The sequence below is a fragment of the Sminthopsis crassicaudata genome, chromosome 1 (assembly GCF_048593235.1).
Source record: "Sminthopsis crassicaudata isolate SCR6 chromosome 1, ASM4859323v1, whole genome shotgun sequence".
Taxonomy (NCBI): Eukaryota; Metazoa; Chordata; class Mammalia; order Dasyuromorphia; family Dasyuridae; genus Sminthopsis; species Sminthopsis crassicaudata.
This window is the reverse complement of record NC_133617.1, coordinates 496,815,050-496,833,389: the sequence shown is the minus strand read 5'-3', so window position 1 is coordinate 496,833,389 and position 18,340 is coordinate 496,815,050. Positions and strand designations below refer to the sequence as shown.

The 18,340-nt window shown below is 33.4% G+C and overlaps 1 protein-coding gene across 8 annotated transcripts in view; it reads left to right on the top strand.

Moving 5' to 3' along the window:
* CCDC192 (coiled-coil domain containing 192) overlaps positions 1–18,340 on the top strand; it is a 323,587-nt gene that overhangs the window by 250,853 nt on the left and 54,394 nt on the right. For all 8 annotated transcript variants that reach the window (XR_012484650.1, XM_074281454.1, XM_074281452.1 and 5 more), the window contains one exon: positions 312–444. Coding sequence is in view for 7 of the 8 variants with exons in the window: in XM_074281454.1 (XP_074137555.1) it covers positions 312–444 (133 nt within the window). In the remaining variant the exon portion in view is untranslated. The remainder of the gene's footprint in view (positions 1–311; positions 445–18,340) is intronic.

Sequence of the window (18,340 nt, the reverse complement as noted above, 5' to 3'; positions counted from 1 at the left end):
CTTAAAGTGATTTGGATTTCCAATTTGTTATCTCCCTTGCATACACAAGGACACATGCATAATCCTATTATATAAATGTCAAACAGGATCTGATCTGTATAAAGCCCCAAACATTTTCCAGCTATGTCATTCTTCCAAGGTTATGTGTATAGAAATTGTTAGTTATTTTCTCTCTTTGCCTTTCTGTTTCTTTTTCTCCCCCACCCTCATTCCCACCTGTTTTTTATGATGAAAACTTTTTTCTTTTTCTTTCTTTCTTCTCCTTCTTCTCTCTCTCTTTCTCTCTCTCTCTCTCTCTCTCTCTTTTAAAGAAACTTAAGCACAAAAGGAAAATGAAAAAGCTACAGACTGATTTGGCAACAGCTAAGCAGGAGGCTGCCATCACAGTTATGGAACTCAATGAGAAGATAAAGGCTTTATATGAAGGAAAGCCAACCCCTAGAGGTCAGTATATACATGGGACTAGAAGTCTGAGTGACATCAAAAAATAAGGATGTTTAGTGATAATGTCTTGTCCTGGCCTAACCTTTCTGCATCATTTCAACTCTTTCAGGATTTAGGATAATTTTTTCCCTTATCCAGGGATAGAACAGTGAGATAAAAAGGTCTTGCTAAATGTTTGTTAGAAAAAGGCTTTGAAGATAAAAACTAGAATGTAGGCAACTAGATTTCATGTTTCCTAAGGACTTGAATCATTTTTCTTTATCTTCTCCAACATTTAGCACAGAACTTTAAACATAGTGGGATAGTATTGAATTGAATTGAATTGAATATAATGTTTCAGCTACAACTAACAACAATAATACAGGAAGGGGAAAGGGAGTAGGGAAAAGTGAATAGGAGAGAAGAAACTAATTATCCCTAGGAACATGGTTCAGAAACTGAATGAATCATCTATCTGCAAATGGCAGGCTTCCAAGATGAAAGAGGCAGGTGAGTACACGAGATAGTGTTTTGGAATTAAATGAACTTGGTAAAAAAAAAAAAAAACCCAAAAAACAAAACCCAGAAAAATTGTTTGGAAAAGTTGTGTGAGTTTTCAGGGAAATTTTAACAGCCATCAATACCTGTTTTTAAAAAAGAAGATAAGAACAATCCAACAACTTGTTTCTATCCTAAAAGGACATGGAATAGGAAAATCAGTGTTCTTCAAGTATGGCTAGTTCTTTTAATTTAGTCTAGGTTGTAAAATCCATATAATTTCTATTTTCTCTCTGGTGGATTTTTTTTGCAATACTTATTCACAAATGCAGTTTTTCTTTCCTTTGTTATGAACCACATTGTTAAAATCTGTTCATGCCATTGTTCTTACTTTAGATCTCTGTATAATTTAAAAGCAATTCCTGAGGAGAGGAGGGACCATGTGGAAACAAATAGAAGATGAGGAGGAAGCAGTGGGTGTGATGACTCTAGAAAACAGTGGTCATGAAATTGTTTGGAAAAACTTTTTACTGACATAACCGAATTTAATGTGAAACAGTCACAAAAAGGATAATCTAATTCCAGAATAGTGAGTGTTCTTAAACTTGAATATACATCACTGTCTCTGCAGGATATTGGAATTATCCGTAAATGCTCTTCTGAGTCATTTCAGGATAGATAGAAAATGAAGAGGAAAAACTAGTTGAGGTTCTGAAAGTACCAGTGCCTTGAAAAAGAAAATAAAATCATTGCAAAGCCTTGCTTTACACACAATAAAATATATGATTTATAACAGACACCAATTATATTGGAATAAAAATGATCAAGATAATTTTTTAAGTTCATGTACTCTGACCATAACCCCTGAACCAGGTAATGTGAATTAAGAAGCTTGAGAAAGAGAATTTGAGAGAACATCAAAATGAATGCTGAAGTTTTCTAGTATATTATTCTAAGAAATCTGTCTATAGATTTCACCAGAATGCCAAAAGGTCCATGATATATTTTTTAAAAAGTTAAGAAAGAACTCGGTTCAAGCTCTTCTCTTCTTTTCAGCCATATATCAGGATGGATGGTCATAGGCTGGATTTCACCATTGCCACCAATGTTTTATTTCCCTAATTAAAACCTCTCACATCTTACATCTATTTGACCATAATTACCTATCATGAATATATCCTATACCTATTTTTCACTACACATACCTTGCCAAACTTCAGCTGTCATCTATTTTTACTCTATCTCAAGTTAGTCAAATGATATAGGAGGAGGTCCCATAACATTTTGACTGGGTAAATTGTAAATTCATGTTACCCAACTTCAACCAGGCTTTCATTGAAACAAGAAAATCTTTTTATCCCTTTCAAAATAATTGCCTCAATGACCACAAAAAACCTAAGCTTTCTCTTTCCTACTCAAACTTCCTGCACCTATCCCTCTTCTCTCTCTCTCTTGAGAATTTTATCTCTTAAAAGGGAATATTGTGGCCTTCAATATGAGCTCCATCTGCTCCTATTCCTTCCATCTCAAAACTCAAGACCTAATCCCCACTATATCCCCCTCTGTTTCCTTTTTTGACAATGAGGTAGCTTTTCTCCTTGACTGGGCCAGCCCCTCGGCAAGTGCCCTTGGTTCTTTCCTGTGATTATAACTTTAATAACTTCCTATCTACTGGTTCCTTTGCTAAAGTTTTCAAATATGCTCAAGTCTCCAATCCTTAAAAAAACTTTGTTTTCTCAGATAAATTCCTAGAAAAATTATTTATATTCACTGTATTTTCTTCTTTTTCTCTCACTTCTCACTTCTGGCTTCTGGTTCTCATCATTCACTGAAAATGCTCTCTCCAAAGTTATTAATGATCTCTTAATTGCCAAATCTAATGGTCTTTTCTTAATCCAAATCCTTCTAAACATATCTGCTGCATTTGATACTGCTAACTAACCTTTGCTACTATATTCTCTTGCCTCTATGAATTTTCATTACACCATTCGATGCTGGTTCACCTCCTTCTTCTCCATTTCCCTTACTAGCCTATCATACATAGAATGCTTCTCAGGGCTCTATCTCGGGTCCCCTATATTTATTTCTTTCTTTACAATTTCTTTTGGTAATCTCTTTAATTTTCTTGATGTTCTGGCATTGACCTGACCTAGATAATTTAGATTTGATACTTAAACAAAATGGGACATTTGTACCAGAATAATGATATTGAACAAATACAGGCTTTGAAGACATCTTGAATAGATTCAGCTGAATGAAACTCCCATGCCTTTGTGATCCACTAGCCAAGTATGAGAGCACCTCTATGAAGGCTTTGTACTCAGGTGGAAAGGATTTGTAAACAATCTGAGCTTTTAGTTTCAAGTCTCAAGGAAATTTTTACATCCATTTTTTTTTTTACTTAGGCTACTTAGGTAGCCTAGTGGTACTCTATTCCTGGGGATCTCACAATATTTTTATTGGAGTTAAAAAGGGCAGTTGATCATCTTTTGCCCTACTTACCCTCTCACACTCAAGCTACCAGCCACACTGTTCCCTAGCAGTGAGGATTACAGGCTTGTTGTCCCACCACTTCTGGACTGACTCCTTTTAGAATTCTAGGCACCATTCAAACACCACTTTCTCTGTGAAGTCTTTCTTGAGCCTTTTTACAAGACTATGTTTTCTCAAACTATCCTATTGTAGTGATACAGCATAGCAGGGATCAAAAGGTGGTTCTTAAGGAGGCAAAATAAACATCTCTAGTCTCTTCTCTTATTTTATTAAAAAAAAAAGATCTGGGAAAAGCATAAGAAACATTTAATGATAATTAATATGATCAAATATATTTTTCAACACAATGAGCAATTTTATTTGCTATGTGCTTTAAGTTCTTTAATATAAATAAACAAATGACTTCTGTCAGAGAAGTCAGAAAGAAAATTCATTTGAAAAGAAAACAGCAAACAATTTACAAAATCAGTTTTATTTGTTGATTTTACTTTGTGCAAATAATCAAAGCACATGGTGCATTTTTTTTTAGTCTTTCCAGCTGGCTGCTATTGCTGAAATGTAGAAACTGTCCATTAGAACATACAAGCTTCACTTAATCCTTGGGTTTAGAATAGCTAGCTGAGTTGGAACTTGAGCTTCAATTCACAAGACAGTTCCATCTTCCTTCTGGGTAAAATTGACTAGTGTTTACTAGGGTTTACTGGAGTAATTTTCCGATGAAGCTTTCCAAGTGTAGGCCCTCTCAGCTATTTATAGGTATTCGGTGTCACTGGGAACTTTTTATAAGATTGCTATTCCCATTTTTAATCCAACCTGTATAGCATCTGATAGCCTGGAATAGTTTCAAGTCCATTGAAGATTTTGTGTGCTTCTTTGGTAAGCCTACATGATGTGTCCTGTAAGGTACTTGATCCATATCAGTTAATTCCTATTGTCCTAACATAAATATGGTATTGACAGCTGAGTCTGATCTATTCCTAAGCAATTACAGGGGTATCACTCCCTTAAGTGAGAGATGCTTAGTGATCCTGTTGTTTTTCATTTAAAAAAAATGTTTTTGTGTGGGAAGGGTTGGGGAAGAAGTAGGGAAGGAGAAAAAGGGAAGGGAACAAGGATTTCTAAAATGCCTACTATGTGTTATGCACTGTATTAAGCATTTTTTCCTACAAAATTATCTTATTTAGTATTTCATTAATGTTTATTGAATGAATAAAGACACCCCTAACCTTCCTACCCCCCCCAAACACACACATCTGGCTCTTAATGTCAGAACTCAAAATTTTGGATGTCCAGGTAAAGCTTTGAATAGTGTCAAGTCAGGAATTTTCTTAACTTCAAGATCTCAGTATACTAAGTCATTTTCCAAAGTCTTCTGAATACTCTCTCCCAAGTTACTTTCTCCACTGCATCTTGTCTTCTCCTAAGCCCTTATTGACCTTCCTCCCTCCCTTCTTCCCCTCCCCCATGGTACTAGTCTGAATAGAAACTGTGTGATCTCTATGGTAAAGTCCTAAATAGCCCCTAAATAAAATTGCAATTTAAAGCTAAATTTGCACTTTCTCCTTCAACTTTTACCTTTAAAATATCTCCCTTAAAGCTTCAATGTCTTTAGACTATCCCATCTACCTGGGGACTCCTGTGTTCTCTCGAGACTGACTGTCCTTACTCAAATGAGCCCCAGTCTCTGGACTTTTCTTTTAATATGCGCGTGCGTGCGCGCGCACACACACGTTAATTATATATACAAATGTAATTTTAATTTAATTTTATTGATTTTTTTTTATTGTAAAAGGACACTCATTTCTGGACATAGACCCTCACAGTAATCCCATATAATAAAGAATGAAAAAGAGGGAAAAAAGAATTCAACAAAACAAGCCACCATATTAAAAAAAAAAAGTCTGCCTTTATATTAAATGTTACATATTGATAGTCCCTTATCTTTTCAAAGAAGTGGTAGGTAGGGGTAGGAGGAAGCTTTATGTATCTCTTCTTTGAGGTGAAGCTTGGTCTTTTAAATTTCATGATATTAAGTTTTTATTGTTTTATTATTCTTGTTCTTTATAATATAATAATATATAATTATATATACACATGTATGAAGATAATATGACTTGATACAAAACAAAGTAAGAAAAATATATATGTTTTTGTATTCATCGTATTTCATAGGCATTTAATCTTTCCTAACTCTTTACTACAAAAAGTACTGGCATGAATGTTTTGTAATCTTTCTATTTGTTCTTAACTTCTTTTGGGATATATACCTAGCACTGAAATCTCTGAATCAGTAGATAAGCACATTTTAGTAATTTTCTTAATATAATTCCAAAGGACTTTTAAATGATTAAGTCATACATATACAAAAATATTTATAGTATTCTTTTTGTTGGCAAAGAATTGGAAATAGTGGTGATGCTGCTCAATTGGAGAATAATCTGAGCAAATTATGGTATATGGATGTAATAATATTATTGTGCTATTTTAAAATGCTGAGCAAGATATTTTCAGAAAAACCTAGAAAGATATACATGACTTGATACAAAGTGAAATGAGCAGAATCAGAAAACATTGTATACAATAACAGCAATATTGTATGATGATAATTATGAGTAACTTAGCTCTTCTCAGCAATACAATGATCTGAGACAATTCCAAAGGACTTATTCATGATGAAAAATGTTTTCATCCAGATTAAAAACAATTGGAATCTAAATGCATATTGAAACATGTTATTTTCACTTTCTTTACCTTTTTTAGTTTTTTCTTTTCTTTTGTTTCTTCTTTCCAATGACTACCATGGAAATATGTTTTATATGATTGCACATATATAATGATTTAAAATTCTTAACTTTTTAAGGAGGAAAAGGAAGAAAAGAGGACAAATTTGAAATTAAAAAATATTTTAAGTGAATGTTTTAAAAATTGTCTTTATTTGTAATTGGGGAAGAAAAATTAAAAATTAATGAAATAATCAAAGCTCTATATCACCCACAATTCATTTGTGTCTTTGTCTTTCCACAACTTTTCTGACACTTGCTAATCCTATCTTTTTTTTTTTTTTTCATTTTTGTCATTTATTGAGTGTGAGCTTAAACCTAAGGGTTGTTTTAATGTTCATTTCTCTTATATTAGTGATTTGGAACATCCTTTCATAAGACTGATAGTTTTTGATTCTTTTGAGAAGAAAAATAATTTTTGTTCTATAGTCATATTAATTAACCATATATCTTATATCTAAAATTTTTGTCAGAGATGTTTCATATAAATATTTTTCTTGCCTGATATATTTGTTATTCTAATTGCATTAATTCTGTTTATGCAAAAGTTTTTTAGTTTCATGTAATCAAAACTATTATTATCATGTCCAATTCTTCATTATTCCATGAGCCATAGCATGCCAGGCTCTCTATTACTGTCTTTTGAAGCCTGTCCAAGTTCATGTTCATTGTTTCTATGCTACTATCTATTCCTTTCAGCTTCTGACATCCTTTTTTTCTTTTGCATTCAATCTTTTCCAATATCAAAATCTTTTCCTATGAATTCCATCTTTTCGTTATATTGCTTTTGTTTTGTATTTGCTTCAGTTTCAGTAATTTGACTTTCCAGTGAATAGCCTGAATTTCTCTAAATATTGATTGATTTGTTCTCCTTACTGCCTAAGGGATTCTCAAAAGTCTTCTTCATCATTACAATTCAAAATCATTGTTTCTGCGGCACAGATGATCTATTTTATATTTTGTAATCATCTTTATTTTTTGTTAAATAATTCATCCTCAGCCATAATTATGAAATTTATTTAATTTACTATCTTCATTTTTGGTGGCATAATCATATATATTCAAGTTACATATTCATTTTGACTTTACTGTTGTATAATATTTAGGATGTGGATCCAAACAATCATAATCAGACAAATTTTAAGTTTCCTAGTAATTCTTATCAAATAGGAAGCTGTTTCCTATGTAATTTATGTTTTCAGGTGATTGGACACAGGGATAATTGAATTAAATTACTTTTGTTTCTTTTCTAGTCTGTTCCATTGATTTACTCTTTTACTTTTTAACCATCAGAAAGTATTTTAATTTTGTTTTACATTTATGGAATAAAATAAGCATTTTCATGACCATTAATATAATTTTTTAAAAGATAATTGCACACAAAACTGCAAATTTATTATGTATAACTTGCTATTCCTTTTAAATACATAATAAAGTTATATTTCTTTTTTCTTTCCTTTTTTCTTTTCCTCTCCTCATCTTACAGATGACTACCATTAGACACAAATATATATATATATATGTGTGTGTGTGTGTGTGTGTGTGTGTGTGTGTGTGTGTGTGTGTGTGTGTGTATGTGTGTGTAAAATCATTCTATACATACTTCTACTTATCAGTTCTTTGGATGCAAATAGCATCTTCCTTCAAATATCCTTTGTAGTTAATCTGGGTATTTATGATAGTCAAAATCATTTATTTGCGCAATTATTCTTAAAATATAACATTATTTTATTCTTTAAAATATTTTTGAATTTTAATGCTTCATAACATGGTTTGGGGTTTGTGGGTACTGTTCTTCCTTTGTTCCTATTTTTTTTTTCATTTTCCTTAATATTATATTTTGTTCCCAAATGAATTCTAATGAAAAAAAAAAACTATTTCTATAAAGTTTCCCCTTGATAGTTTGATTGGTATAATGCAAATTCCATAAATTCATTTCAGTAGTATTTTCATTTTTTTATATTCACATGACAGCTATAAATACTGAATATTTCTCTAGTCATTTGTAAATCCTCTACTTTTAAGAGCATGTTTTGAAATTGTGTCTATATAAGTATCAATATGCTTGTATAGTCTGCCTCCCAGATATTTTATTCATTTTGTATGTATTTTGCATATAGCTTCCTTATCTATTATTCTCTCCTAGATTCTGATTTATAAATATGTGTGTTTTTATATGTATACTGGCTTGTTTTTTTGAGTTTTTTAATGGGCTTATTTTGTAATTTCCTACTTTTTAAAAAAGTTATTAATTTTTTTCAGTTGATTGCTAATTCCCTAGGATTTTCTAAGTAGGGTTAGTTTTGTTTTCTCTTAGCCTATCTATATGCCTTTAGTTTCTTTCTCTTATCTTAGTTCCATTGCTAGTATTTCTAGAACTTTGTCAAATAAGACAGAGAAAGGGGATGTCCTTATTTTGTTGCTCAGTCATGTCTGATCCTTCATGATCCCTGTGACTCTCCATAGGGATTTTTTTTTGATAAAGATACTGTAGTAGCACACCATTTCCTTCTCTAATATATTAAAGCAAACAGAAGTGAAATGACTTCCCCAAGATCATACAGCTAAAAATACCCGGATTTGAATTCATGTCTTCTTGACTGTAAGGCCAAAGCCTTTTCCATAAAACTGCTCCATTTTATTTCTCTATTAAGTAAGAAAGCTTCTACTGTTTCCATTATATATAATATTAGCTTTTAATTTTAGATAGATACATCTATTGAATTTTTTTTGAAGTTCTATTTTGCCAGCGTCCTATAGGATTTTTAGTACAAAGTAGTATCTCTACAACTTTCTTGACCCTACCTATACTTCAGAACTTAATTATACTATCCCCTATTACTTTATGAATGGTTAGGAAAAATGATAAAAGATCCAAAGCTCTTATATTAATGGCTTATATGTAAAACCTCAATCTATTTTTTTGAGGAAAGATTATTTTTCCTACATTGATCAGCATTTATATAAAGATGAAGATATAAATGGCATGCCTATCATATTTCTAGGTTACACAAAATTAGGAGAGATAGGTAACACTAATTATAAAATAGGTTTGACAGATTGATGGGAATAGTCTTGCCTGAAAAGATGAGCTCTCCTATCCTTTACTCCTCAAAATTTTGCAAGAAATACTTTCTAAATTATTACTTTTTGTGGATAGTTTAGTGGCCACATAAATGAAAAAGCAAACCACGTACAAAACTTTAGAATCTGAAGTACATTACAGTCTTTGTTCTCAAAAAGAAGGAAATAGAAACATAGCTCTCTGGCTTCAAATGCCCAGGAATTAATTAATTAGGCATCAGAGGGGGCATAAAAACTGTATAAAGAAAGCACACAAATGAATGTATCCCTCATTATAATAAAAACAATTCTGACTAAAATTATTCTATCAATAAAGTGTTTCTGTGGCCAAGAAATTCATTGGTAAAACTATTAGCAAGAAGTCTTATCTACTTTTAGTAACTACTAGTTGAACAAGAAGTCACTTGTTTGTATTTTCCCTGCTTTATATTCAGACTAATTTTATAGAAAACAAAGAAGAATCTTGTTAAAGAGATAAATCAAGCAGGCATAGGGATTTTTAGTTTTTTTTTTTTCTTTTTTCCTCTCTAGTGGTGAGAGGAAGGAAGGATATTACTCATCCTTGCATTGTATAGCAGGAAAAGGGGAATTTTTCTTATCTAAAAGTAAAATTTTATACACATATATCTAGCACCATAATTGAGTTATGAAAATTAGGAAAGTTCAAGTGTATATTCCTGGCAAGGTTAATTAGCCAACCCCTTTTAATGAATGTCTTAGAAAGAGGGATAAACCAGTGATAATTATCTCCTTAGCTGATTATCTTGGAAATCAAAACATTCCAACTAAGGCAATTATTTTAAACAAATAAAAATTTGATATGAAATAATGATAAAAATAAATTTTATTATCCAAATTTACTTTTGAAACTAGCTAGATGGTTTTGGAACTCAAGAAGTTATCTTGTGAACAGTTTGTGAGCCTGTTATTGGAGAAAAAAGTGAATTGTAGGAGATTTCTTTACATAAAATACAGTACACAAAGTTTAATTTTACTCATTTATATATTGGAATTAGTCCTGTGTCATTAAGATGAGTCAGCAGAGAAGTTGGTGGGGGTTTTTTGTTGTTGTTGTTTGTTTTTAATCAGTAGGAAAATACCAAGATAATTCATCGTTAAGATAAAATGTAACAGAGCTAAAATCTTATATTTGCATGCCAAAAATGATCATATGTACGAATTCAAAGGATGATTTTGGTTTTTCAAAGTGAGATATGTTATTAGAAGACTAATTAAATTAATGCTTTGAGAGGGTGATGACCTTCTGGCTCCCTGTTGCTTCTAGAATTAATTATAAAACCCTTAATCTTCCATGGGCAGATATGAACAATTTGTTCCAATGATCATGAAGACTGCTGAAGCAAATGTGGTAGAGTGCTCAAAGCACTAAGAATACTAAGATCATCCATTGCATCCAGAGCTATCACCAGCCATCTTGAGATGTTTGCCTTGCCATTGGACTTTAATGTCTCTGGAAGAGAAAGCAAGGCTGTGCAACTTTGTCTCACTTCAATCCAAGTCATGTTCAAATTAAGACATCACCCACAGTACCATTGGTCCACTTCAAAAATGAAAGACAAATAACAACAGAAGAGATAATAATAGGTAAAGGTTTCGTAGAACTATTCAGAGCCTGAAACAGTCTTCCTAAAGTGGCCATGTTTTATATCAGTTGTTATGGATATTGTATTAATGTCATGTTTGAATTAGAAGATAGTTTTCCATGTGGACATCAAACAATCTATCAACTTTTATTGTGTATCCACCATATATCCACTAAGCACTATACTAGGTGTTGGGTTCACAAAAAGAAAAATGAAACAGTTTCTGTCCTGGAGAAGCTTACATTTCAATAGAGAAGACAATATGTACATAATTATATTTTCTTTAGTAGAGAACTAGTAGCCAGAAGCATCAGGGAAGTTAATATAAAAGATTTCCCTTGAAGAAGAGAGAGTTCTGAAGGAAAGAAGAGATTCTAAGAGATGAAGTGGAACTCCACATGCTATCAGAAAGATCAAATATGGAATGTTGGATATTAGGAATAATAACAAGGAGTCCTGTCTGACCAGATTATAGAGTACAAGAATGGGAATAGTTAGGTTAAAATGGGAATAGTAAGATTAAAAATGTATATTTTACTATTATTATTATAATATTATTTCATTCTAAACTTTTTAATGGGGTTCAATTAGAAACGGTCTGAGGCCAATAGCTCCTATCCTGCTTTTATTATTTTATCCTGTGGTCTATTGTGCAGATATATAAAATAATATCTTTTTGTAACTGAATGAGTATGAAGTTATTAACATCTTTACCAATATTTGATCAACAACAGAGTTGACACATAGCTTATTCTGTTCACATGTAAGCTTAATTTCTTTGTTTTTTCTTTTTTCTGCTAAGGCAATTGGGGTTAAGTGACTTGCCCAGGGTCACATAACTAGGAAGTGTTACGTGTCTGTGGGCAAATTTTGAAATCAGGTCCTCCTGACTTCAAGGCTAGTGCTCTATCCACTGTGCCACCCAGCTGCCCAATGAGTTTAATTTCTTGGAGGCTTCTATATTTCAAAAGCTTTTCATTCTATATAGTTTATAGTTAAAAAATTCTTTAGTAAGGCTATATTAAAACTATTATTATTGAATTTTTGTCACTCAAGATTCAAAATGGCAAAACAAAGAGAGTGTAATAATTGAATTTTCTCAGTTTTCCCTTCCAAACAATTTAAAAATATTGTGTCAAATCAAATTCTAACAGTGACACAATTAACCAATAAAAGTTGGAGTGAGTATTTTTTTATTATATCAGGAGAGGTCTGTGGTATTGGGATAAAGGTTGGCAAAAAAACATAGGTTGGCAACACCAGCTATGAGCCGTGGAGGTACTGTAGCAGCAGTAGCAATATCATCAGGAGCTCCCACTGTCCAGAGAAAGTAAAGAAATTGGACACTTGGTCAAAAAGAAATTACAGGGGTCCCTATACTAGCACTGGGCACAAGACCAGAGCCATTACCTATTATTCCATATCACAGTTCTGGGACAGAAAAGGAGAGCTAGCACTTGCCGTTACAAGGAGGCAGGGACCCTACTTACATTAGAGTTGAATTGCAGTTTCAGGGAAAAGAACAGTTGTGGTTATAAGAAATTAATGGGCTTACCTGGATGAAGAACAAAGCTCAGAAGAGGAGAGCAGCACCTCTTCCTAAATTACATCTTGCAAACACCCAAAACTTACAGACCTCTAGAACTAGCTATGAAAACAAGACAAAAAAGCCAAAGGGTTGATCTGAGGCAAAAAGTAAGAGAACAGAACCAGAACATTGTATATAGTAATAACACTGTTGTAACTATAATCAACTGTGAAAGACTTAGTTACTCCCATCAATGCAATGATTCATAACATTTTCATAGTTACATGTTGAAAACTGCTGTTTACCTCCAGAGAGAGAAAACAGAAAAACTCTGAGTGCAGGGTGGAGCATATTTTTTAAAAAGTTTTTTCCCCTCACTATAGTTTTCTTGATTGTGTTTTTTGTAACATGAAAATATGTTTTGATGATTTAATATGTATCATTTGCATCAGATTGCTTTCCTTCTCAATAAGTAGAGGAAGGCTTGGAAGAAGGCAGAGAATGTTGGAACTCAGAATTTGAAAGTAAATATTAAAAATGTTTGTGGTTTACTATTATGTCTAGGCAGTTGTGCACAGCAGTTCTATCTATAATGATGTCTAGTTCCAGTGCATTTCATTTGTTGAATTCTCAAAGGATGTTTTTAATAGAGATTTGTTATTTTAGTTTATAAATGATAGTTTCTTTGCATTTAGACTATTAATGTATCTTAATATCTAATAAATCTTAGATTTTTGTAATCTGTAGTGATTGGTTATACAATTTTTACCATTCCATTATATTTGGCTTTGATCATTATCTCTGGGCCTTTTAAGGATCGTCTTTCTCTAATATCTAGTTCCAGTGACCTATCATGACTCATTATCATATACTGTTTCTATAAATAAATCTTCTTGACTCAGTCAATATATTTTTAGTTGAGTTTATGTAAATATCACCCATGGATGGCAATCTAATTCTGTAATTAAATCTTTGTTGTTTTACATGCTATGCCTGGAGATAAATCAGTTTTTGTTACAAGCATTATCAGATTTTTTTTTCAATTTCTTTCTTGAAGTGAGGTTTGCTTATTACAAAGTTGATTCCTGCTTTTTAATTTTTAATCTGTTTTTTTGTGTGCTATGAAAATATCAATTTCCTTTTACCTTTTAGAAAAGTGTTATTTTTAGTAGTTGCATTGAGGTGATAAATCCTGTCTCATTAGCATAGTACAAGTTTTTGTTCAAGTACCTTCTATAGCTATTGTCATAACATGTCAAAAGTATGTGTTAAGACAGGCTTAGTATAAGTATGAGTTGTTCTAATATGTTCTTCCCATTAAGCTTTGATGAATGAATGAATGAATGAATAAAAGAAAGAATGGAAATTGTTTTTTATTAAATGATCACTTTGTATAAAGTATTGTGAGCTGAAATAAAAAATAGAAAAGCTTAATAATCCCTGTTCTCCAGGAGTTCACATTCTACTAGGTAGGGACAGAACATATAAAAGAGCCCATTGTCAAGACAGATGAAAAGACCCGGTAGTTTTTGCACTGGCAAGGCATATAGTAAGCTATCTTCTTTAGTGTCTTTCCTTTGATAAAACAAAAAATATTTTTGATATTGAACAAAGTAACAAAGATTTTTTTTATTTTATTATTATAACTTTTTATTTACCAGATATATGCATGAGTAATTTTTCAGCATTGATAATTGCAAAACCTTTTGTTCCAATTTTTCCCCTTCTTCCCCCACCCCCACCCCCAGATGGCAGGTTGACCAATATATGTTAAATATGTTAAAGTATAAATTAAATACAATATATGTATACATGTCCATATGGTGATTTTGCTGTACAAAAAGAATCAGACTTTGAAATAGTGTTCAATTAGCCTGTGAAGGAAATCAAAAATGCAGGCAGACAAAAATAGAGGGATTGGGAATTCTATGTAGTGATTCATATTCATCTCCCAGAGTTCCTTCGCTGGGTGTAGCTGGTTCAGTCATTACTGCTCTATTGGAACTGATTTGGTTCATCTCATTGTTGAAGAGGGCCACATCCATCAGAATTGATCATCATACAGTATTGTTGTTGAAGTATATAATGATCTCTTGCTCCTGCTCATTTCACTCAGCATCAGTTCATGTAAGTCTCTCCAGGACTTTCTGAAAGGTCATTTTTTACAGAACAATAATATTCCATAACTTTCATATACTACAATTTATTACTGGCCACTACAAGGAGGGCTGCCACAAACATTCTTGCTCATACAGGTCCCTTTCACTTCTTAAAAATATCTTTGGGATATAAGCCCAGTAGTAGCACTGCTGGATCAAAGGGTATGTTCAGTTTGATAACTTTTTGGGCATAGTTCCAAATTGCTCTCCATAATGGCTGGATCCATTCATAACTCCACCATCAGTGTCCCAGTTTTCTCACATCCCCTCCAACATTCCCTGTCATTCTAGCTAATCTGACAGTTGTGCAGTGGTATCTCAGAGTTGTATTAATTTGCATTTCTCTGATTAATAATGACTTGGAGCATCTTTTCATATGGCTAGAAATAGTTTCAATGTCTTCATCTGAGAATTGTCTGTTCATATCCTTTGACCATTTATCAATTGGAGAATGGCTTGATTTCTTATAAATTAGAGTCAATTCTCTATATATTTTGGAAATGAGACCTTTATAGTAACAAATATTTTAATGGCTAGAATTTTCTGGGTCTTCAATTATTAGGGCTCCTAAAAAGATGAAGACTAACATACCTACAGAAAGGACCTCTAAAAGAGCGTTGTTCCTTTAAACAATGACAAGGGCAATAATATGTGAGGATGGGTTTTGCTATTCCAGAGACTCTTGGGCATAGCTGTCTGTCTACCATTGGGTAATTACTTGGCAATGGGTGTTGGTATTAGTACTGTTGGGACTGGGGCCCTGATTCCATACATGTTACTCTCTTGGATCACATTTGTTTGTGTGTGTATGTGTGTGTGTGTGTGTGTGTTAGAGTTTTGTTTGGAATGCTTTGAGGTTAAGTGACTTGCTCAGGGTCATACAACCAGTTTCATAGGCAAGACAAACTCAAGTCTTTTTGGTTTCAAGATTGATTTAGAGCTATGCTACACCTATGCTGTGATGTCTCCCAGCCACTGCTTAAATTCTGACACTTTTCTCATTGCTAGCTTTCTAGTAAAAAGAACTTAACAATCTCCCACACTCAATTTCCCTATCTGTAAAATGGGGATAGTAACATATTGCTTACTTCATAAAGTGTAGATATCAGATTTTTGTTGGGGTTGAGATCTGAAGCCAGATTTGAACTCAGGAAGAGAAGTTTTCCTGACCCCAGTCCCAGAACTCTATCCATTGAGCTACATAGTTGGGGATAGTAATACAGCTTGCCTACTTCATAAAGTATGGCTATCAGAGATGATAATGTACATAAAGTATTGTATAAATGAGATTTGTTATGACTGGTAGGTCTCAAAACCTGGTACATCTCTCAGTGGGTCTCTCTGTATATAGTTTCCTGGGATTCATACTAGGGTGGATAGTACAATCCTTATTCTTTAACTGAGAGACTTTGCAGCAGCATTCTTCCCTCTTCACCCTGAAGTTAAATATGGATAATGCAAGGGGAAAAGGTAACTAGTTATATAACCCAAGATGCAGCAACTTGTGATTTGTGGACCTACTTTACTTTGGGAAAATAGTTTTAGATCATTTGTTCATATAACGAATCATCTATCACTGATACTGGCTAATTTCTTTATTAGTCTTTCTCTAGAATCAAAAGCAGTTTGGGATATGAACATAAGAGATCACTAATGTAATGAAACTAAGTACTCAATATGGAATAAGATATTAATAGCTCGCTGGTAATTAATAGGGTCAAGTGTCAGAAGCAAAAGAACCCAAGAAAGTCCTGAGAGTACAATCCACAATCTATATTTCTCTTTCTATTCTTACCACTGGAATTATAATGTTGGACTCACAGGTTTTCTAGGAGGACTTCAGGTTGAATTAAACATACTCTCTCTGGTCTTAACTTCTCCTGTCAAAACTTGGACCAGTTTAAAGCACAGTGGATGCTGGCTCAGTATCCTGGACTCATTGCCAGGGAGAGCTCATTGTTCTCTCGGGCACTTCAGCTCCCAGGGTTATCTCCTGAATGCAAATACTAGGTGAATCTATTGCATTAATTCTGAACAAGCTTTACCCCCCTCCCTGACTCTACCATTCCCAAAATGATCACATAGACAATGCTAACACAAAAAAACAGTTTTAATCACCAAGGAAGACCAATTAAAACATAAACAATGAGCAAATATAACATTCAGTGGGAAGGGGAGCTGATCTGTACAGTGAAAGTACAGAAACCAGTAATTTTTCTGACTACAGGAGCCTGAAGGGCTTCTTACTTGTGCTGAAGAGTGGGAGTTCATTGGCATCTTCTCCAAAAATCTGAAATGAGAGTGAACAGTAGGAATAATATCTTTGAGGAGTTGTATGCATATTCTCTGATGCTGAATACATGCAGTCATTGGTTCTCATAGTCTCTCTGGATTCAGACACTGCAAAGACATATTGAGAAGATCCACTATTATCTCCCAAGATGAAAACCCTTCTATCATTCAAACTCTACATATCTCTCCTTCTCTCTTTTTCTTCTCAGCAGTCTCTGAAGCAATCACAGGCACACTTATCCAATCACATCCACACCTATACCTTCCTCCCTCCATATACACAACACCAAAGGGTTTCCAGAGGTTTTTTTCCTTCCCTTCCTCAAAAAAAAAATTATACACTGTAATCCTGGACTTTGCTATTTAACACAGTGATGACATTAACATTTTAGAAATTCTTTTTTAACCTGAGCTGAGGAAAATTTTCCTCTTTTAGGTGCCCTTCCCCTCTTGCAATCCTGTGGAATAGAAGAGTTATAAATGATCAAGTACCTTACTAACTATTTCAGATATCATAGGAATAGCTACTTAAAGGAACAGACTTCCACTTGTAGGTCAAAATTGCAGTAGTCAAAAAGTTGAACCTCTTTCTTCTCTCACGGATCCCTCCCACTGATCAAAGGGGAAGCAGTAAATAGTCAGATGGTCAAAGTAATGAATTGGGACTCAGGACACCTAGAGTCTAGCTCTGACTGGCTATCTCTGAATCTTGGTTTTGTCTTTTGGATAATGAAAAGGTATTAAATCATAGGCATATTAATTTTCCTGAGCAGTACTCCATGGAAACAGGGGAAAAACAGGTGTTATACATTGAATTCTAGTCTTACCAAACCATATCTGCTGGCATCTCCTATCACATCTCTCCCAGACTTTCTGCATATTATACTACACCATGAGATTTCAGCTCCCCATATCTGACTCAGAAAGATGGAAAACCAGTGATGTTTGTAACCTTTCTTATTTTTCCATATTTCTATGTGGTTCTTAGTGGAGGAAAGTCCCTACCAAGTTAAAATACAAAAATAAAAATAAATAAAATCCCAGAAACTTGTAGGAATATAAGCAATGCCTGTATACTAGGATACCCACTTTTCAAAGACTGGATGACAATATCCCTGGGGAAGAAGAGGTTATTTCAAAAAGTTACTTGAGTGCAGGAAGGAATGTGGATCAGAGGAAGAATATTTTTACTTGGAAGTTAATGAGTCACTTGGTACAAGACTAGGAGGAATAACCTTCAAATTGTTTAGAATAAAAAGATTTAGGAAAGAGAGAAATGGAATGAGGAGGAGTGCGTTAGGTTGTGTATATGAGAGTGATTTAACAAAGTAAGTTAAAGGATTCCAGTGTAAGAGCAGAGGGGCCTATGTCCAGGCTAGGCTTTAGTCTAGAAAAGCTTGTATATATATTAGGTTGGGTAATGTGAGAATACTCCATGTATTCTCTCCCTGTATTACTACTTCCTTAATCCCTCCAGGA